This window comes from Chiloscyllium plagiosum, unplaced genomic scaffold, assembly GCF_037043375.1.
Source record: "Chiloscyllium plagiosum isolate Xiang-an unplaced genomic scaffold, Cpla_swu_hap1 HiC_scaffold_29, whole genome shotgun sequence".
Lineage (NCBI taxonomy): Eukaryota > Metazoa > Chordata > Chondrichthyes > Orectolobiformes > Hemiscylliidae > Chiloscyllium > Chiloscyllium plagiosum.
The window spans coordinates 41916800-41939215 of NW_028270167.1; the positions used below are offsets into that span (position 1 = coordinate 41916800).

At 42.8% G+C, this 22416-nt stretch overlaps 1 protein-coding gene across 5 annotated transcripts in view; it reads right to left on the minus strand.

The window, feature by feature from the left end:
- The window catches only part of nfrkb (nuclear factor related to kappaB binding protein), a 169741-nt gene extending 147715 nt beyond the window's left edge, over window positions 1-22026 (minus strand). For 2 of the 5 annotated variants that reach the window (XM_043676947.2, XM_043676946.2), the window contains exons 1-4: window positions 14827-14940; window positions 10887-11036; window positions 2296-2497; window positions 1854-1981 (exon numbers count right to left, since the gene is read on the minus strand). In XM_043676947.2, coding sequence (XP_043532882.2) covers window positions 1854-1981; window positions 2296-2497; window positions 10887-11021 — 465 coding nt within the window. In that variant the 5' untranslated portion in view covers window positions 11022-11036; window positions 14827-14940. Of the gene's footprint in view, window positions 1-1853; window positions 1982-2295; window positions 2498-10886; window positions 11037-14826; window positions 14943-21894 lie in introns of those variants that run through there. The other 3 variants (XM_087976526.1, XM_043676950.2, XM_043676949.2) reach the window with 3 other exon arrangements.
- Between the last annotated feature and the right edge of the window lie 390 nt (window positions 22027-22416).

The following is a 22416-nucleotide window of genomic DNA, read 5'->3' on the forward strand; positions in this document are numbered from 1 at the left end:
CAGACATCGATGGTGAGCAATTTTTTTTTTTGAATTGTTGGAGTGAATCCTGAGAGACAGGATTTACATGTATTTGGAAAGGAAAGGACTGATTAGGGACAGTCAACATGGTTTTGCGCGTGGGAAATTGTGTCTCACTAACTTGATTTTTTTTGAAGAAGTAACAAAGAAGATTGATGAGGGCAGAGCAGTGGACGTGACCTTTATAGACTTCACTAAGACATTCAATAAGGTTCCTCGCAGTAGACTGTTTAACAAGGTTAGATCACATGGGATACATAACTGGTTCAAAGGTATAAGGAAGAGGGTGGTGGTGGAAGTTTGCTTTTCACATTGGAGGCCTGTGAAATACACCACAAGGATCAGTGCTGGGTCCACTGCTTTCCATCATTTATATAAATGATTTGGATGTGATGGTTAGTAAGGTATAGCTAGTAAGTTTGCAGATGACACCAAAATTGAAGGTGTAGTGAACAGCGAAGAAGGTTAAGTCAGTGGAGGCTGAGGGATTTATAGAAGTTTGTAAAATCATAAAGGGCATGGATAGGGTGATTAGACAAGGTCTTTTCCCCAGGTTGGGGGGTGTCCATAACTAGAGGGCATACGTTTAAGGTGAGATGGGAAAGATTTAAATGGGACTTAAGGGGCAACATTTTCATGCAGAGGGTGGTGTATGTATGAGCTGCCAAAGGATGTGGAGGCGGCTGGTACAATTACAACATTTAAAAGGCATCTGGATGGGTATATGAATAGAAAGGGTTTGGAGGGATATGGGCCAAATGCTGGCAAATGGGACTAGACTAACTTAGGATATCAGGCTGGCATGGCAGAGTTGGACCAAAGTGTCTGCTTCCATATTGTACAGCTCTATGACTCTATGATAATATGCCCCACGTATGGAAGGACTGTCTTATGAAGAAATATTGTGCAGACTGTGTTTGTAGTCATTGGGATATAGAAGAATAAAACATGTAAGATTCTTGAACATCTAAGGTTTATAAGAGGTTTTGATATGGTAAGGGAAGAAAAGTGGTTTTCTCTTGTGGGACAACCTAGGACCAGAGGGCAGAATCTCAGAATGAGTTCACACATTTGATGCAGAGATGAGGAGGAACTTCTTCTCTCAGAGGGTTACAAATCTGTGGAATTGTTACCTGCAAAGGACTGTTGAGGTTGGGTCACTAAGTACACTCAAGGCTGAAACAGACAGATTTTTAATCAGTAAGGAAATCAAAAGTTGGAGGAAAGATAGGAAAGTGGTATTGAGGATTATCAGGTCAACCATGATCTCATTGAATGGTGCAGTAGACTTGATGGACTAAATAATAACAAAGAACAAAATGGTCTACTTCTGCTCCTAACTAAATCTCTCTACACTTAAAATTATCAATGTGTAAATACAACTTAACTCTGAGGGTTAAAATATTTTTATGTTCTGACGGGCCTGAGAGAAAACTACACAATCAAAAGTCAGTGATTAGACAAGTTTAGGAGTAAAACTCTCAGCAGACTCAGTTAACTTCATAGAACCATACACTGATACAGGGCAACTGACAGTGATAGAAATTTTTGTTAGGTACCATCCCACCCCAAAACCAACAGACAGGGTACAAGTACCAATTCAATGAACCAGCCACATGCTCTCTAAAATGCCATCACAATTATTCTGGGGTCATTTCATTTCATCTGCTTCAGCATTACTGTTTCTTTGTTTACCATGAAGCATGTTACAGGCAGGACTCTTCAACATTTCAAGTGTTACAAATTTTACAATTGATCCCTTGAATCCCAACTAATTTACAAGCAGTCCCACCTCACCTCCCAACACCTGGCTCCTGTAATTTCGCACATACCTTTCTGGAGACAAGGATCTGTTTTAGCAGCTTGTGGAAGTATTGCTGCTGGGAGTACAGGTACCGCTTATACTGTGACTTCATACACAGCTTTCTGTACTTGACCACCTCTGGGTTAAAGTAGCCATCTGCAGACATGAAGACAATCACCAGCAATATCAATAGTCCAAACAAGCCACCAAATAAAATGCCCTCCTTTCCCAATAAAGCACAACCTATTTTTCTAATTCAAATTCCCTTTCATAAATTCCTATCAGTGAAAGTCTATCCCATTCGGTCCCTCCTGTATAAAACCAATGTAAAACATATGCTTATTGTAGTGGTGCACAGAATTTCAAAGATCCAAACTCTCACACAAACATTTTTGTTCTTTAGTAAAGCAGGATGACTTTGTTATCTAAGTGTACTCTCCTTGGGTACTATAGCAAATGCAGGGATTTACCTCGAAAGAGCTTCTGCGCAATGTATAAAGGATTCCCAAAGCGGAAGTTATCTCCATTGAATAGTCCTGTAATGATGTCATCCTGTTGCTCCACGTTTTTCTCAGTGAACTGTGGAAGAAATTTCCTCAAGTGATCCCTTTGGGACTGAGACAGAACTTCATCCCAGGTGCTGCGACTCACCACCTCAAAGAAGATATCAGGCTGTTAAGACAAAGATTTCAATCACAATCGATACAGGAAGTAAAAAATGCCTTCAGCTTTCCTGCAAAACAGCTTCTTTGAAATTCTGTCAGTGAATTTCTGTCAGATGGAGCGCATGTTCACTGTTGCACCTAATGCCAGTTTCAGATGAGTCAAAGTTATGAATGTTTGAAGTTTTTAAAAAATGGTTAAAGCTCTCGTATCCATCCTATCCCTCTCCAATGGAACACCATACATTTCTGTTTTCAAAATCAGCAATTCTCAATAATCTGCAAATAGATCTGGAGCTGTCCACTGGAAACTGGGAAATGATTCAGTGCTAAAAATAGATGAAGGATGAGAACCTTAAACGCTATTTACCCTGTGAGTTCCAGTGTTACTGGTGATGCCACATCACTTCATGTTTATTGTTCTCCAACTTACTGAATGCTCCAGCTTTCACATGAAAGCAGCAAATCGGAAATTCACAATCTAGGCTTTTTAACATTAAAGTAGTAGAGACTTGGGGGACCAATCTGTTTATGATTTTTAAATCACCGCATGAGGAAATCAAACTATTTATTCATTTAGCCTTCCAACTGAGTTAGCACGAAGTTCCTGGTTGTCCACTTATACCAGCTTAGGAATCTGATCACAGTTGTACTCAAAACCTTTAAAAGGAATGAGTTCATTGCTTAGCATGGCAATGAACAGAGGAAAGTAGAGACAAAGATTTCCAAAGAGAAGGGAATGAATGACAAGGTTGAAAAGAAGTTGACATCATTTAATGAGCTGCAGGAGAAGCAGCCCTGACTTTGGGAGACTGTGTCAAGTAATAAAGGATAAATCACCATAGTCCTATCAGACCACAGGGCTGGTTTTTTTTTCATTTGAGAGAAATGTGACTGGTGATGGTTTAATCTGAGGGTCACCACAGTTCAGTTGAGGGGAGAGGTTGAAAAGGAGAGTCCTTCATGGTAACCCCAACCAGTACGGAAACTGAATCGATGTTCTTGGTGCCACTCTACACTGAAAACCAGCCACCCAGTCAACTAAGCAAAACCAATCCCCGCTCAAATGGAGATATTGAGATCTTCCACATACAGAGGAACCTCAATTATCTGGCATTCGATTATCTGAATATCGGATTATCTAGCAAGATTGCAAGGTTCCAATGCTTGGCTAAACTATGTTATCCAGAATTCAATTAACCAAACAAAATACTGCCCACCCATGTCCTTTGGATAATTGAGGTTCCACTGTATACAGAATCTTTCATCTCAGAACATCATAGAACCACAGAAGCTAGTAGCAGGAGTAGGTAATTCAACCATCGAGTCATTATGATCATGGCTGATCATCAAGCTTAATCCTGCCTTCCCCCCATATCCCTTGACCCTATAGCCACAAGGACTACATCTACAAAGTGATTCACAGTGCAATCTTGACAAGTAGTTATTGATGTAAAATGGAAAAATGTGACAATCATCTTGCACACAGCTAGGCCACACAAAAAAAAAATGAAATAAGTGAACAGATCATCTATTTCAGTGATGTAGAACACTTGGGAGATCGTCACCAGTCCTCTTTCAAAGCACAGGATCTTCACCTGTCAGAAATGGTGTTCTCTGTACATAACTGTGTTCAAATGCATGCAGCTTGTGCATTAGTCAGGGTTTGATTAGAAATAACTGACAGAAATGAGCCATTAAGTAAAAATACATTAGTGTAATGTCAATTTCTGTAAATAAATGTTTCCTCAGTTGTGTGAAGATCAGCTCCAGCTTCATCCTTCACCAGCTGGTTTTCTTGATTACACCATAGCTGACAGAGAATGGATGTCTAAAGGTGAAAAACAGAAAGTGAAATATTTTCAGACAGAAAACTAAATGTTCATTGATCATTGTGGAAAATGGTAGAAAGCAAATATAACTTATTGGGTTTTGTTTACACTCCAATGGGCCAGGATAGCTTGAAAGAAATGGTCAGTTCAGACTAGTTGGCACAACATCGAGGGTCGAAGGGCCTGTACTGCGCTTTAATGTTCTATGAAAGGAGTGGGGAATGGGAAGATGGGGTTGGTAAAACTATCACACTGGAAGTGGCAGAAATGTTGTGTTGAGTACGGAGGCTGGTGAGATGAATGTAGGGTAAAGAAAGCCTTATCATGTTTCTGGGAGGGAAGGGTGAGAAGCAAAGTGCAAGAAATCTGGCAGACACAGTCAAGGGTCCTGTCAACCATGATGGCAAGAATTGTCTCAGAAGGAAAGACAACATCTCAGAATTGCTGGTACGAAAGACTGTATGATCAGAACAGATGTGATACGGGAACTGAGAAAATGGAATAGAGCCTTTACATGGTGTCATGAAGTGTAGTCAAGCTAACTGAGAGAATCAGTAGCTTCTAACGAACATCAAAAGGTCATCAGAAACGGATACAGAGAATTTAAGAAAGGGAATTGGGAAAGAGAGAGACTAGTTAAAACTGGAGGAAAAGTAGTAGCTGGAAGCAATTCATACTGAGTGCAGGACACAGCTCTGATAGAATTATCAATGTTCAGATTATATTTAAGGGATGAGATGAGAATTGGATCAAAACATGGAATGTGCAAAATATCCTACACAAAAGCAGGCATTGCAAGGACTCAAATGGGTAGCCATAGAAACATCTTTTATTGTAAGAAAGTGAGTGAATGGGAATTGCTTGGGCCTCCATTTAGGAAAGATGTAGAAAACCTCAGAATATCCTGGTGGGGATAGAGATGCAGATAAATTAGACACGCATAGCCAAGAAGAGGAAATGGTTCAAGGCAAGAAATTGGAAACATAGAAAATGACAGTGGGCATTAGCAGTGACTATATTATTTTCCATCCGTCTACCACCCCGAGTGTGTTTCCACCTCAATCATCCCCTCTCTCCTCCTAATATCACAAAGGGGCCATTCCCTCTGTGATATTCTGGTTCATTCCTCAATGATCCCAACAAACTGTCCCTTTCCCACACAAATACACAAAATGTAATACCTGCCCTTTCACCTCCTTAGCCTCACTTTCCCTTGAGGAGCAATTTATGTGTACACCTTTCATTTTAAACTACTGAATTTGCTGCTCACAATGTGGTCTCCTCAAACATAAATTGGGTGGCCACTTTGTAGAACGCCTCTGCTCAATCCACAAGCATAACTATCCAGCTTCCGATGGCTCGTCATTTCACCTTGTTGTTTCATGTCTTCAGTCTCCTGCACTGTTCCACTGAGGCATAACAAGCTGCACTTTACTTTCACTTTGGAAATCTACAGCCTCCCAGATTCAACAATTTGACAATTTCAGGCCATATGCATGTTTCCAGTTTTCTGACAGCAGCACTTATTCTGGGCACATGATTTCTTTCTTTTCTAGGCCATTTATAAGGACTGATCACTGGTTCTAACCGGTGTTTCACTGTCAGAGAAGGAGACCATGTTGAATCTGGGTAGCACAACGGTTAGCACTGATGCCTCACAGTGCCAGGGACCTGAGCACAATTCCAGCCTCAGGCAACTGTCTAAGTTCTCCAAAGTCTGTGAGGGTTTCCTCCAGGTACTCTGGTTTCCTTCCACAGTCCAAAGATGTACCGTTTAGGTGGTTCAGCCATGCTAAATTGCCTAAATTCTCCAGGAATGTGTCGATTAGTCATGATTAATGCAGGGTTACAGGGATAGGGTGGGGAAGTGAGTTTGGCTGAGATGATCTTTGGAATGTTGGTGCAGAATCGATGGGTCAAATAGCCCCTATCTGCACCTTAGGGATTCTATGAATCTGATGAAGTCTGCTGTATTGAGAAATGCCTGAGACACCATTCGTTACCTTCAGTGTTTGTAGAACAAACGCAATATTTCACACTGAGATAAATAGAGGTTTCACTGGCTGTAAGATTTCAAAATTTCTCTGATACTAGACCTTGCATCAACTTATGGAAGGATTAAAGACGGAATGGTAATGAAAGCACATTTAACAGTTCCGGCTATTTGAGCAGAAAACAAAACTGGAAAAGCAATAATGGATCCATGAGACCCAAGAAGGCCCAAAACAGTTAATGAGATGGAAATGAAGTATCATTTGGTGGAGGCTGCCCAAAGGAGGAAAGCAGGAGCGGTGTTTATAAGGAATCACGTACTTTTCCTTCTTAGGACAATAAACTGAAATGCAAGCTGGGCTGCCTGGGAGTTGAAATATCAGGAGAGTTTTGCATATTGGAAAAACCAGTGGGGTGGGTGTACTTTTGTAGATCACTAGACAATATTGTTCTTTAAGGAAGTGAGGGAGATACTTTAAGACTGAATGGTACAGAGCCTTTCAGTGAAAGAAACTCTGCCTGACAACAGCACTCTGATTGTAATAAATGGCAGCTCAACCAAAGCTGTAATTGCAAGTGCATCCTGGGCCTGTGAACTGAAAACATTTATTTCTGCCTTTCTCTCATCCTCTGTGTGGGGGTCAGAGGGGTTGAGCAAGGACATGGAAGAATATGTTCATGCCCTAAAATTATTGAACTCGATATTGAGCCCTGAAGGCTGTCGGGTGCCCAAGCGGAAAATGAGATGCTACAATTCCTGCAGTCCAGATAAAGAGCATGGAAACAAGTTTCCCAAACTAAACTAGTTCTGTTTGGACTGTTATGGGCATTGAGCCCATATCACCCTAAACCTGTCCAAACTTCTTTTAGGTGTTGTAGCCACATCTATCATCCCCTCTGACAGTTCATTCCACAGAAGAACCACCCACTGTGTGAAAATGCTGCCCCTCAGGTCTTTTTTAAATTTTTGCCCTCACCTTAAAATTATGCCATCTAGTTTTGAACTCCCCTACCCGAGGGAGAGGACCTTTGCTATTCATCTTATCTGTGCCCCTCATGATTTTATAAACCTCTATAAAGATCATCCCTCAAACTACTACAGTCCAGTGGAAAAAAAGTCCCAGCCTATTCAGCGTCTCTTTATAGCTCATACCCTCCAATCCTAGTAACGTCCTTATAAATCTTTTCTGCACCCTCTCCAATTTAATAACATCCTTCCTGATCCCTTTGTAATCTTAGATTATCTTCTTCATTGTCTAATATACCACCAATTCTGGTGTCGTATGCAAATATAGTAACCATACTTCCTAAATTCTCATCCAATTTGTTTATGTAAATATACCAACCTTTTCCTAGCTACCATCTGTTCTGAAGAAGCATCACTCCACCTGAAATGCTGACTCAGCTTTCTCTCCACAGATGGTGTTAGACCTGCTGAGTTTCTCTAGCTATTTCTATTTAAGGCTACAGCAACGTTAATCACGAGGAGCTTGCAAAGGAATATTTGGGTGATATGAATGCTAGACTGAGCACTTTGAAATGGCAAAGTAATCATAAATTTTAGCTCTTTTGGCCACATTGATGGCAGTATAAGTCAACCGACACAAAAACTGATATTCTGCAGGATGATATTTTTCAGAGTAAAGTGTTTCTGAAATTGGCCAAAGGCAGCAGATGCAGAATAAAACTATGGAAACTACAAAAAATTGGGTAATGTTTCCAGGGCGTGGCATATTTAGCTGAGATCAGTTTTGTTGAAAACAACTGCAAGCAGATTCCCCCAATGATGTATTAATGGCACAGAGGAAGGCTTTCAGACATCATTAGATATGTTGATGATTTCTTATATAGAATCTGAGAAATGTAATTGAAGAAAGATTTGGAATTTAGATTAAGTTCTGTGGAGCTTTCAAATACAATAGGACGGTTGAAATATTTTGCAGAGTGGATCTAATATAACTTAAAATCAACCCGGGCATCTTCTACAAACCCATAGACTCCCACAGCTACCTGGACTACACCTCCTCCCACCCTGCCTCCTGTAAAAACACTACCCCTTATTCCCAATTCCTCCATCTCCACCGCATCTGTTTCCAGGAGAACCAGTTCCACCACAGAACACACCAGATGGCCTCCTTCTTCAAAGAACACAATTTCCCCTCCCACGTAGTCAATTATGCCCTCCAGCGTGTCTCATCCACTTCCTGCACCTCTGCTTTCGAACACCACCCCTCCAACCGCAACAAGAACAGATTCCCCTTGGTCCTCACCTTCCAGCCCACCAACCATTGGGCTCCTGCGAAAGGACTCCACCACCAGAGAAATATTTCCCTCCCCACCCCTATTTGCATTCCATAAAGACCATTCCCTCCATGACTCTCTTGTCAGGTCCACAGCCCCCCACCAAACCTGGCACCAGGCCCTGCCACTGCAGAAACTGCAAAACTTGCACCCACACCTCCCGCCTCACCCCTGTCAAAGGTCCCAAAGGAGCCTTGCACATCCATCATACATTCCACTTCCACATGTCATTTACTATATCCATTGCTCCTGATGCAGTCTCCTCTACACTGGAGACAGGACGCCTACTTGTAGAGCGCTTCAGAGCACATCTCCAGGACACACACACGAAGCAACCCCACTGCCCCGTGGCCGAACACTTTAACTCCCACTCCCCCTCCCACTCCCACTCCACCAAGGACACGTAGGTGCTGGGCCTCCTCCTACGCCAAGTTCCAACCACCCAATGCCTGGAGGAGGAACGCCTCAACTTCCACCTTGGGACCCTCCAACCACATGGGATTAATTTGGACTTCACTAGTCTCCTCATTTCCCCTAACCCCACCTTATCCCAGATCCAACCTTCTAACTCGGAACCACCCTCGTGACCTGTCCTACACGTTCATCTTCCCATCTATCCGCTCTACCCTCCTCTCCGACCTATCACCATTACCCCCACTTTCATCTACCTATTACACTCTCAGCTATCTTCCTCCCAGCACCACCCCCATCCCAGTTACCTCTCTACCCCCTTGGCTCAGAAGCATCATTCCTGATGAAGGCCTTATGCCTGAATTGTCAATTCTCCTGCTCCTCGGATGCTGCTTGACCTGCTGTTCTTTTCCAGCACCACACTCTTGACTCTGATCTCCAGTATCTGCAGTCATCACTTTCTCCTCCTTAAAATAAACCCACCCTACTCAGGTCATCATAGAACAATGATATTAGATTGAAAGAAGAAACAGACCTATTGATGAATCTGATTGGGTAGTCAGACTGAGTGAGAGGTTGATTTTAAATAAAAACAGAAGTTGCTGGAAAAACTCAGCATCTCTGGCAGCATCTGTGAAGAGAAATCAGAGTTCAGAGATCCTTCCCCAGAAGTAGGAAAATGTTGGCGTGGGGGAGGAGGTAAGGAGTAAGGTGGCGGAGTAAGGAGTAAGGAGGTAAGGAGTAAGAAAGGTGGCGATAGAACCCAGGGAGAGAATTGTTGGACACACAAAGGAGTGGATAACAATCAAGCCAGGAGAGTGAACAGCTGTTAACGGAGACTGTTAGTGGCTAACAATAGGGAGTGGGAGCAGTTAGTTTTGATGTGTTGGACTTAATTAGTGTGATGACGCTTCACAAAGTTGAGAACGTTTTGAGGAAACATTGGTTAGGCTACAGATGGAACATTGTGCAGTTCTGGGCAGATTGTGGGAATCTTTTCCCCATTGCAGACCAGAGACCAGAAGCAATAACTTTAAGGTGAGGAGTAAGTGTCTTAGAAGAGATCTGAGGAAATGCTTTTTCAACCAGATAATGGTTGAAATACAAAACACGCCACTTGAGAGGATGGTAGAAGCAAACACTCACAACATTTGAGAAGCATTTGGGTGACCATTTAAAATGGACCAAGTGCAGGTAAATGAGGTTAGTGTCGTTTGGTGTTTGTTGGGTGGCACAGCCACGGTGAGCCAAAGTCCTGTTTCTGTGTTGTGTGACTCTCTGACTATGAAATTAAAGCATAAAAAACTCGACTTAAGTTCCTACCCTTATTTGACTGAAAGAACATGGAGTGAGTAACTTTTATTTCTCACAAGCTTATCTTCTCCTGATCGGTGTCTGAGTGCAGCTGCTTTCAGAACATTTCTGATAAATGATAATGCAATGTGTTGCACTTTAGCTTTGAAAGCTAACAACATTTTTCTTTAATTTAAAACTTCTCCAGTTGCTTAAACACCAGCTCTTTTAGAGGCAATGGATATGGGATTCGATTTATCAAATATTTAAGTTGAGATTCTGAAGTTAATTTGAATGTTCTGTAGATATGTTCCTTGTGGTCTAATGTAAATGTAATGAGAAAAGGTTTCAAATCAAAAGCTAAGAGGAAAGGACACTTTTTTTATATTAAGTCAATGGAATGCAAGTTATCAACTGCAGGACTTTGTGACAAAAAGGAAGTGCATATATGAAAAAAATATAAGGGGTCCCCGAAGAAGGGTATCATGCAATGTAAAGCTTTGCACAGAGTTTAAAAGGTTATTATTATTTAATGATATGTGCCCCAAGGCTAAGTACTACAATACTCACATCCTCCAGCAGATCCTCTGGAAGACTGACCCTGGTTCCACCAAGTAAACATGCCTCCATGATGCCAGCACCATTGACCTCAGCAGCTGAACCCAGTTCCAAAGGGTCTGTCAGCATATTATCCAGACAGTCCATTCCAATTTATTCAACCTAAGGAAACATGGGGCAAGGAAGGAGGAACATTAAGAGTCAGATTATTACAGAAGAGAAGGCATCTTAAAGATTCACCACTGTTAACATAAAGGCATTTTCTCCAGGATCCCAAACCCCCAACCAAACTAATCTCCAACTCCAAGACCTAGGTCACTGCTCTGCGCAATGCAAATGGATCCTCGTTCTTCTGACCCAGACCACACTCAGTGAAGACAGGCAACAGCACCTCCTCCACAACAATCCTCAACACCTGGTCCCTGCAAGGAAGTGTAACTTGTCCCACTTACTGTACTCCCCGGACACCTATGACTGTGTGGCCAAATTTCATCATGTGGCTGAACTCCATTGACAAGTTTGCTGATGGCACCATTCTTGTGGGCCAGATATCAAACAATAACATGACAGAATACAGGAAAGAAATAAAATACTTGGTGATGTGATGCAAAGATAGCAATCTCTTCCTCAATGTCAGCAAAACTCATCAACTTCAGTGAGCAAGGAGGAGCACCTCCCTATCTACACCAATGGAGATGAGGTGGTTGACAGCATCAAATTTCTAGGATTGACGATCACCATTAATCTGTCCTGGACCACTCACATTGATGCAACAGTCAAGAAAGGACAACAATACCACTTCATCCTCAGGATGCTAAGGAAATTCAGCATGTCCATACCAACTTTTACAGATGCACCACAGAAAGCATTCTATCTGGATGCATCATGGCTTGGCAAAGCCACTGCTCTGCCTAGGAACATAAGAAACTACAGAAAGTTGTGAACACATCCCAGACCATCACGCAAGCCAACCTTCTGTCGACTGACTGCATCTACACTTCTTGTTGCCACGGAACAGCAGCCAACATCATCAAAGACCCCTCCCACCCCAGTTATAATCTCTTCCATCAGGCAGAAGATACAAAAACTTAAACAGGTACAAGAACAGTTTCTCCCATGTTGTAATCAAACTTCTAAATAGACTTCTCAAATTTAAAATTTAATGCTAATCTTGCTTTTTGCACACCTTCTTTGCTGCCGTAATTTGTATTCCTCACCTAGTTCAATCAGCCTATGATCGTTGTATGTTATGATCTGCCTATGATTTGGAGACACTGGTATTGGATTGGGGTGTACAAAGTTAAAAATCACACAACACCAGGTTATAGTCCAACAGGTTTGGAAGCAGTAGCTTTCAGAGCACTGCTCCTTCATCAGGTGGTTGTGGAGAATGATCTGCCTGTACTGCGTGCAAAACAAAACTTTTCACTGTACTTAGATATATGTGACAATAATAAATCAAGTCAGCTCTTTTTTCATTTCCTAACTCAGATGATTTATTGGTCTATATTACTGATTTTTATGAAAAGACAATGAGTAAAGTATCTAGGTTTGCTAATACAAAGCTTATGGGAAGGTAATCTGTGAGGACACAATGAGGATGCAAACAAATAGGTCAAATCAGTGGACAAGGTAATGAGGGAATATGGAGAAATATGAAGTTATTCATTAATTGTAGAAACAGGAAAAATTATTTTTTAAAAGGCCGTAGAACTTTTAAATGTTGATATTCAGGGAAACTTAGGTGTAGTTTTATAAGGAAAACAAAATTTGCACATAAGTACAGTCAACATTGCTATTAGAGTACAGGAGTCTAGGGCTTGGAATACTTGGAATACCACATACAGTTTTGATATCTATATCTCAGAATGGATATACATTGGAAGCAATACAACAAGGGTTCACTCGGTTTGTCTCTGGGACGAGAGGGCCATCACATGATGACAAGCTGAGCAAGTCAGGTCTATATTTCCTACAATTTAGAATCACAATTATTACAATGCAGAAAGAGGCCATTTGGCCTATGATGCCTGAACCAGTTCTATTATCTAATGTCAACCTCTTGTGCCTCACAGCGCCAGAGACCCGGGTTCAATTCCTGCCTCGGGCGACTGTCTGTGTGGAGTTTGCACATTCTCCCCGTGTCTGCGTGGGTTTCCTCTGGGTGCTCCGGTTTCCTCCCACAGTCCAAAAATGTGCAGGTTAGGTGAATTGGCCATGCTAAATTGCCCGTAGTGTTAGGTGAAGGGGTAAATGTAGGGGAATGGGTCTGGGTGGGTGCGCTTCGGCGGGTCAGTGTGGACTTGTTGGGCCGAAGGGCCTGTTTGCACACTGTAAGTAATCTAATCTAATCTAATCTACCTTTTCCCCATATCCCTGCGCACCATTATCATCCAAATAACCATCCAATAGCGTTTTGAGTGACATAATTGAACCTGCCTCTATCACATTTCCAGGCAGTTCATTCTATATCCTAATTATGTCACCCTTGTTTTGTTTGCACATCACTTTAAATCTATGTGCTCTACTTCTTGTTTCATTTACAGGCAGAAACAGCTTCTCTCTATCCTCAAACTCATGATTTTGAACACCTGACCTCCTGTCAGTCTTCTTCTCTCAAGGGAGAACAGTCACAACTCCTGGAATAGCTGCAGTTTTTCATTCCTGGAACCATTCTTGAAAGTATTAAGTATTTGAATAGAGTTAAAGTGATGCCAATTTTTCTCTTTTGTTTGTATTTTAACTGTGTTGTAAGAATGAAGCATGTTGTTGTGGTTCTTTCGCCGAGCTGGGAATTTGTGTTGCAGACGTTTCGTCCCCTGTCTAGGTGACATCCTCAGTGCTTGGGAGCCTCCTGTGAAGCGCTTCTGTGATGTTTCCTCCAGCATTTATAGTGATTTATATCTGCCGATTCCGGTTGTCAGTTCCAGCTGTCCGCTGCAGTGGCCGGTATATTGGGTCCAGGTCGATGTGCTTATTGATTGAATCTGTGGATGAGTGCCATGCCTCTAGGAATTCCCTGGCTGTTCTCTGCTTGGCTTGTCCTATAATAGTAGTGTTGTCCCAGTCAAACTCATGTTGCTTGTCATCTGAGTGTGTGGCTACTAAGGATAGCTGGTCGTGTCGTTTCGTGGTGTTCATGGATGCGGATCATTAGCTGTCTTCCTGTTTGTCCTATGTAGTGTTTTGTGCAGTCCTTGCATGGGATTTTGTACACTACATTGGTTTTGCTCATGCTGGGTATCGGGTCCTTCGTCCTGGTGACTTATTGTCTGGGAGTGGCTGTTGGTTTGTGTGCTGTTATGAGTCCTAGTGGTCGCAGTAGTCTGGCTGTCAGTTCAGAAATGTTTTTGATGTATGGTAGTGTGGCTAGTCCTTTGGGTTGTGGCATGTCCTCATTCTGTTGTCTTTCCCTTAGGCATCTGTTGATAAAATTGCGGGGGTATCCGTTTTTGGCGAATACATTGTATACAGGAGGCTCCCAAGCACTGAGGATGTCACCTAGACAGGGGACGAAACGTCTGCAACACAAATTCCCAGCTTGGTGAACAGAACCACAATGAGCACCCGAGCTACAAATCTTCTCCCAAACTTGGAAGAATGAAGCATGTTTGCTTCAAGCCTAGTGATGTTTCGACCAAATGATATTTGGAACACAGTGCTTTACACCTGTCTCTAATAAAATAGAAAAGTTAGGGTTAGGCTACCTTCCTGATATATTTTGAGGAGGCTTGATCTGCTCCAAAACACAATAACATGGTGCCTAGTTCTAACTTTGTACAAGTGCAATGAGTTTAGAAGAACAAGAGTTGGTTTTCTGCAAGATGATGAAAGAATTTGACAAGGTGGGTTCTGGGATGTTGTTTCCCTTGTCTGGAGAACCTAGGACACAAACAGACAGTTTCTGGAGAAGAGGCCAATCATTTAGGACTAAGATAAGAGATTTACCTACCCACAGTGCAGCGAATCTTTGGAATCATCTACCTTAGGGCTGTGGCAAGTCTGTTGTGAACTGCACTTTCAGGCTGAGACCAACAGATTTCTGATCACTCGGCAAATCAAGGGATATGTGGAGCAAATGGGAAAGTGCAGCTGAAGTCAAAGATCAACCATAGTCATATTGAAAGGTAGAACATACTTGATTGGCTAAATGGTATTCTCCAATTCCAATCTCTTGTGTTTCATTGCCAACAGAGCATAAGACAAGGTTGAGACTCAGGGACCTGCTGATTTGTCCCACTCTCTAGCATCTTGCATGGCAATGTCAGTGAGTTGAAAATACGTCAGTTCATATCCTCTCCAGGGATTTCAGAATAAAAATCTGGCTGGCACTTCACTGGTGTACCACTGTAGGAAGTGAGAGCAATAATCTCATGTCGAGCCCCAATGTTTTCTACATTGTGATCAATGATGCTGCAGCCAGGAACTTCCCAGATAATACCACATGGGAGATTCACATGAATAGGTGAACAGTGAGGTTACAGAACTTCCAGAAATGTAGCAATTCCAAAAGGAATTGATATTATAAAAGGTAAAGTTGCCACAGTCCTATGGGACCATAGGGCTGTCCCCTCATTAGAGAGATGACTGGTGGTAGCTTAAACTAAGGGACACCACACCTCACACAAGGGGTGAGATTCAGAAGGTGTAATCTTCATGATAACCTCACAGACATGTGGGAATTGAAGCTTCACTGTTGGCAACACTCTGTATCACAAACGGAGTGAATTAACCCAACCCCATGTTGAAGTTAGAGAAAGTGAGGACTGCAGATGCTGGAGATCAGAGTGGAAATGCACAGCAGGTCAGGCAGCATCCGAGAAGCAGGAGAATCGACGTTTTGGGCATACGTTCTTCATCAGGCAGGGCTTATGCCCGAAATGTTGATTCTCCTGCTCCTCAGATGCTGCCTGACCTGCTGTGCTTTTCCAGCACCACACTCTCGACCCCGTGTTGAAGTTGTATGGTGCCATTCATTCCTGGACAGAGCTTCACAGTCAATTGAGCTTTCTTGAAGTTTAGTCATTTCTGTTTTGCAGAAAACTCTGCCGCAAGGATACAGTAGCACATAGATTTGAATACTGGACTAATACATCCAGAGATCGAGATGAACTATCTGGAGGAATGAGTTCAATTCCCATCACACTATCTGGAAGATTTAGATTATCTAAATTAAAACACAAGAAGCAGATTGTTGAAACTGGTTCTCATTTGGAAAGAAACCTGAATTCTTCACCTGGTTTACCTGATAGATGATTTCAGACCCACAGTGATGTGGCTGATTCAGCTGTGCTCTGAAATACTGAGATAGACACTCAGTTGTATTCATGGTAATGGCAGAGTTCACTTGTCAATGAATCTGCACTCCATTTCTCATGCAAATAAATTCATGTTCCATTTGAAATATTGGTATTTTTTTATGTGTGTTGATGAATGCAATTCAAAAAATTCAGCAACATGTCCCTAGAATGGACAAAAAAATTGCAGAGATTCAGCAATATGATGAATGATGAGCTATTGTTAAGATGTCAGTAATGTTGGTTGAAAAATAATTATTGGCCAGGAGACCAGTAAAAAAATTCCCTGGTCTTTGTGCAATGTATTGCCAGACGATTGCAGGGTGGCAAATGCTATTCCCTTGTTCAAGAAAGGAAATATAGAATAATCCTGGGAATTACAGACAAGTCAATCTTACATTTGTGGTGGGAAAGTTAGTGGAGAGGATTCTGAGACACAGAGTTTATGATTATTTGGAAAACCGTAGTTTCATTAGAGATAGTCGCCTGGCTTTGAGAGGGGCACGTCATGCCTCACAAGCTTTATTGAATTCTTTGAGGATGTGACAAAACATATTGATGAAAGTAGAGCAGTAGATGTGGTGTACATAGATTTAAGCAAGATGTTTGATAAGGTTCCCCATGGTAGGCTCATTCAGAAAGTAAGGAGGCATGGGATACAAGGAAATTTGGCTGTCTGGATACAGAGTTGTTGGCTGGCCCATAGATGACAGAGGATGGTAATAGACAGAAAGTATTCAGCTTGGAGCTCGGTGAGCAGTGGTGGTCCACAGGGATCGGTTCTGAGAGCTCTGCTCTTCGTGACTTGTATACATGACTTGAATGAGGAAGTGGAAGGGTGGCTTAGTAAGTTTGTTGATGACACAAAGTTTGGTGGAATGGTGGATAACACGGAGGGCTGTTGGAGGTTGCAACGGCACATTGACAGGATGCAGAACTGAGCTGATAAGTCGCAGATGGAGTTCAACCTTGAAAAGTGTGAAGTGATTAATTTTAAAAGGTCAAATATGAATGCAGAATACAGGGTTAAAGGCAGGATTCTTGGCTGTGTGGAAGAAAAGAGGGATCTTGGGGTCCATGTCCATAGATCCCTCAAAGTTGCCACCCAAGTTGTTAAGAAGACATACGGTGTCTTGGCATTCATTAGCAGAAAGATTGAGTTTAAGAGCCACGAGGTTATGCCGCAGCTCTATACAGCCCTGGTTAGACCACACTTGGAATACAGTGTTCAGTTCTGGTTGCCTCATTACAGGAAGGATGTGGAAGCTTTAGAGAGGGTGCAGAGGAGATTTACCGAGATGCTGCCTGGACTGGAGAGAATGTCTTATGAAGGAAGGTTGAGGGAAGGCTTTTCTCACTGGAGTGAAGAAGGATCAGAGATGACTTGACAGAGGTGTACAAGATGATGAGAATCATATGTAGTGAACAGCCAGAAACTTTTCCCCAGGGCAGAAATGGCTATCACGAGGGGACATAATTTTTAAGGTGATTGGAGGAAGGTTGAGGGGAGGTTGGTTTTTAACACAGAGAGTGGCGGGTGCATGAAATCACTGTCAGCGGTGTAAGTAGACTTAGATATTTAAGCATATGGATGATAGCAAAATGAAGGGTATATAGGTTAGATTGATCTTAGAGTAGGATAAAAGCTCGGCACAACATCAAGGGCCAAAAGGCCTACACTATGCTCTACTGGTCCATGTTCTACATATCAAGGGATCTTTCACACCTACCTAGCAGGACAAATGGTGTCTCTGTCTAGACGTCTCTAGCTTCTCACTTCCTACAGTGGAATACTCCTTTGGTACACTAGTGAAGTGCCAGCCAGGCTTTTATTCTGAAATCGCTGGAGAGGACATGAACTGACATACTTTCTAACTCGCTGACATTGCCACACACTAAGCACACCTGGAGGTGGCTGAAACTTGGATCCAAAACAGACAAATGAGGCTCTTCAGACTTGGGATCACTTTACTACTCTGGAATTTCAATAGCTCATCACATTAATAATTTGAAAGACAATTTTAGATTAGACTAGATTACTTACAGTGTGGAAACAGGCCCTTCGGCCCAACAAGTCCACACCGACCCTCTGAAGAGCAACCCATCCACACCCATTCCGCTACATTTACCCCTTCACCTAACACCACAGGCAATTTACCATGGCCAATTCATCTAACCTGCACATTTTTGGACTGTGGGAGGAAACCGGAGCACCCGGAGGAAACCCACGCAGACACAGAGAGAATGTGCAAACTCCACACAGTCAGTTGCCTGAGTCGGGAATTGAACCCGGGTCTCTGGTGCTGTGAGGCAGCAGTGCTAACCACTGTGCCACCGTGTCGGGTTTCTTTTTAATTCTTGTGTGGCATACTGGCATCACTGGCAAGGATAGAGTTGTTGCCCATCCCTAGGTACTATGTTTGCTTTTGATTTGACTCATTATTATTGTCACATGTACCAAGATACAGTGAAAAGTATTGTTTTGCATGCTAACCAGACAAATCATACCTTACATAAGTATATCAGAATAATACAACAGAATGCAGAATATAGCATTACAGCTACAGTTCATAAGTCGAATAGAGTAATAGAGTCACGGAGTCCTACAGCACGGAGACAGACCCTTTTGTTTAAACTGGTCCATGCCGACCAAAATGTCCGTCCACACTAACCCCATTTCCCTGCACTTAGCCCATGTCCTTCTAATCCTTACCTATCCATGTATTTATCCAAATGGCTTTTAAATGTTATTAATGTCCCTGCGTCAGCCACTTCCACTGGCAGCTCATTCTATATGCGTACCGCTCTCTGTATAAAAATATTGTCCCTCAGGTTCCCTTTTGAATCATAGAATCCCTACAGTGTGAAACAAGCCATTTGGCCCAAGTCCACACTGACCCTACAAAGAGTAACCTTCTCAGACACATTCCCCTACCCTATTACTCTACATTTACCCCTGACTAATGCACCTAACCTACTCTTGAACACTATGGGCAATTTAGCATGGTCAATTCACCCAACTGCACATCTGTAGATTGTGGGAGGAAACCAGAGCACCCAGAGGGAACCCACGCACACACGGGGAGAAAGAGCAAACTCCACACAGACAGTCACCAGAGGCTGGAATCGAACCTGGGTCCCTGGCTCTGTGAGGCAGCAGTGCTAACCACTGAGCCTCGAACCTTAAACTGATGCCTTCTCGTCCTTGATTCCCCAACCATGAGAAAAAGACTGAGTGCATTCACCCTATCCATGCCTCTCATGATCTTATAACCTTTATAAGGTCTCCCCTCAGTCTCCCACACTTTAAAGAAAAATGTCCTAACTTGTCCAACATTTTCCTGTAATTCAGACCATTGAGTGATAAATCAATGGACGAGGCAACATCCTTGTAAATTTCTTCAGCACTCTTTCCAGTTAAATAACATCCTTCCCATAACAAGGTGACCAAAACTGAACACAATACTCCAAGTGCAGCCTCATTAATGTCCTGTACAACTGCAACTAACTTGCAAAAAATTCTATACTCAATGCCCTGATTGATGAAGGCCAGTGTGACAAAAGCCTTCTTCACTGCCATTCTACCCATGACTTCACGTTCAGAGAACTCCAAGCTCCCTCTGTTCCGGTCCTTAAAACCCCACCATTCACCATGAAACTCCTACTTTGATTTGACTTTCCAAAACACAAGACCTCACACATATCTATATTAAACTCCATTGCCATTTCCCGGCCCACTTCCCAGCTGATCAAGGTTCTGTTGCAATTTCTAATAACATTCCTCACTGTCCATGATACTGCCTGTTTTAGTATCATCAGCAAACTTACTAATTATGCCTTGTACATTTTCATCCAAATCATTGATATCGATAACAAACAGGAATTGGCCCAGCATCCTTCCACTATTGCCCTCTGCTTCCTACCATCAAGCCAATTTTGTATCCAATTTGCCAGCTCCCCATAGATTCCATAGGATCTAACCTTCCAGAGCAGCCTACCGTGTGAAACCTTATCAAAGGCCTTACTGAAATCCATACAGACTATGTCTATCGCCCTGCCCTTGTCAACCTTCCTGGTCACTTCATCAAAGAACTCTAACAAATTTGGGAGGCATGATCTTCTACTTACAAAGCCATGCTGATTATTCCTAATCAAACCCTGTCTTTCCAAATATATGTATATTTTATTCCACAGACTCTTCTCAAGTAACTTACCCATCAGAGATTTTAAGCTTACTGTACCTGGCTTTGAAAAGACTGAATGACATTTGGATGAGAATCACAGTCTGAGAGTAAGGGGGGTGGGGGAGGCAGGAACGAATCAGTTTTCAAATCTGTTGGTATGTTGTTGTAGTTCTGTTCGCCGAGCTGGGAATTTGTGTTGCAGACGTTTCGTCCCCTGTCTAGGTGACATCCTCAGTACTTGGGAGCCTCCTGTGAAGCGCTTCTGTGATCTTTCTTCCAGCATTTGTAGTGGTTTGAATCTGCCGCTTCTGGTTGTCAGTTCCAGCTGTCCATTGCAGTGGCCGGTATATTGGGTCCAGGTCGATGTGCTTATTGATTGAATCTGTGGATGAGTTGAATTGGTGTTCATGGATGATGAACACCAACTAGCCACGAAACGACACGACCAGCTATCCTTAGTAGCCACACACTCAGATGACAAGCAACATGAATTCAACTGGGACAACACTACTATTATAGGACAAGCCAAACAGAGATCAGCCAGGGAATTCCTAGAGGCATGGCACTCATTCACAGATTCAATTAATAAGCACATCGACCTGGACCCAATATACCGGCCACTGCAACGGACAGCTGGAATTGACAACCGGAAGCGGCAGGTACAAAGCACTATAAATGCTGGAGGAAAGATCACAGAAGCGCTTCACAGGAGGCTCCCAAGCACTGAGGATGTCACCTAGACAGGGGACGAAACGTCTGCAACACAAATTCCCAGCTTGGTGAACAGAACCACAACAACAAGCACCCGAGCTACAAATCTGCTCACAAACACTGTTGGTATGTGTTTTCAAATTTTTGTATCTTCTACCTTAAGGAAGAGTGTGGACAAGTGTAACCGGTCTGGGAGGGGTCTTTGATTATATTAACTTTCCTGAGACAGCAGAAAGTGTAGATGAAGTCAATGGAAGGAAGACTGTTTTTTATAATGGACTGAACTGATTTACTCAGCAATTACAGAGGGACATTAAGATTCAATGATAGTCCCATGGGTGTGGAGTCACATGTAGTCTCAGACCAGGTAAGGAAGGAGATTTCATTCCCTAGAGGACCATGAGTGAACCAGATGGGTTTGTATCTCTATTGACTCTATGAATAAACTAGACTTTTTAAACTAGATCTTTTCTGATGTCAGATTTGACTCTCCACCATGGTCCTTACTAACATGATTTGGGATCTCTCCATTACTAGCCCAGTGACATGATCACAAACACACATCCCGCCACCTTCCCAGCTGAGACTGGGCACAGCAAGATGTGTAAAGGAACCAGTCCCACTCTCTGTCCCCCTTCACCCCCAGACTGAGATTCTCACCCAAATGGCAGTCGGTCTTTATAAAGCCAGGGCCAGCAAACAACAACAACTGACACAGGCTGAAAGAGCAGCCCCCTCCCCTCAGGCCCCAACAGCGTTTAATTACCCCCGCGCACCCACCGCCACATCCTTTCTCGACCGTCGGTCGCCCCCCCATTTCCCCCATACCTGACCGGCTCCTCTTTCTCAGGCTCGGGGGACAGTCGCATCTGACGGACCGGAAGCCACTGCGTTGTACCGGATCCGGACGAACTGCTTCCCCAGGCCCTGTCTAAAGAATGGTTCCGCCATGAAGATTGGTTCCGGCCTGAATATCCAACACATCTCACCATGTACTGTACTTCATTTGTCTCCATCTAATTCACAATACATCACCTTGGGCAGACCATCCTCCATAACGTAATTATATCCAGTAATTATATATATATGTGTATACAATTTATAAAGTGTACCATCCAATAACCACTGCAGTGTATTACAGCCTCTGCTTTGACAACCTTCAACTCAAAATATTTTTCTGACTGGGAGCTGAGTGAAGGACACTGAGGGAATGACATCTGGCATCAGAGCTAATGGGAAAGCTCTGCGATTATGAGATTAGCAGATTGGGAATTAAACAGTGGAAAGATTGGGAAGGATGGGGCATTGATCCACAGTCTCATCAAACAGAATGAGAAATAAAGGAGACAG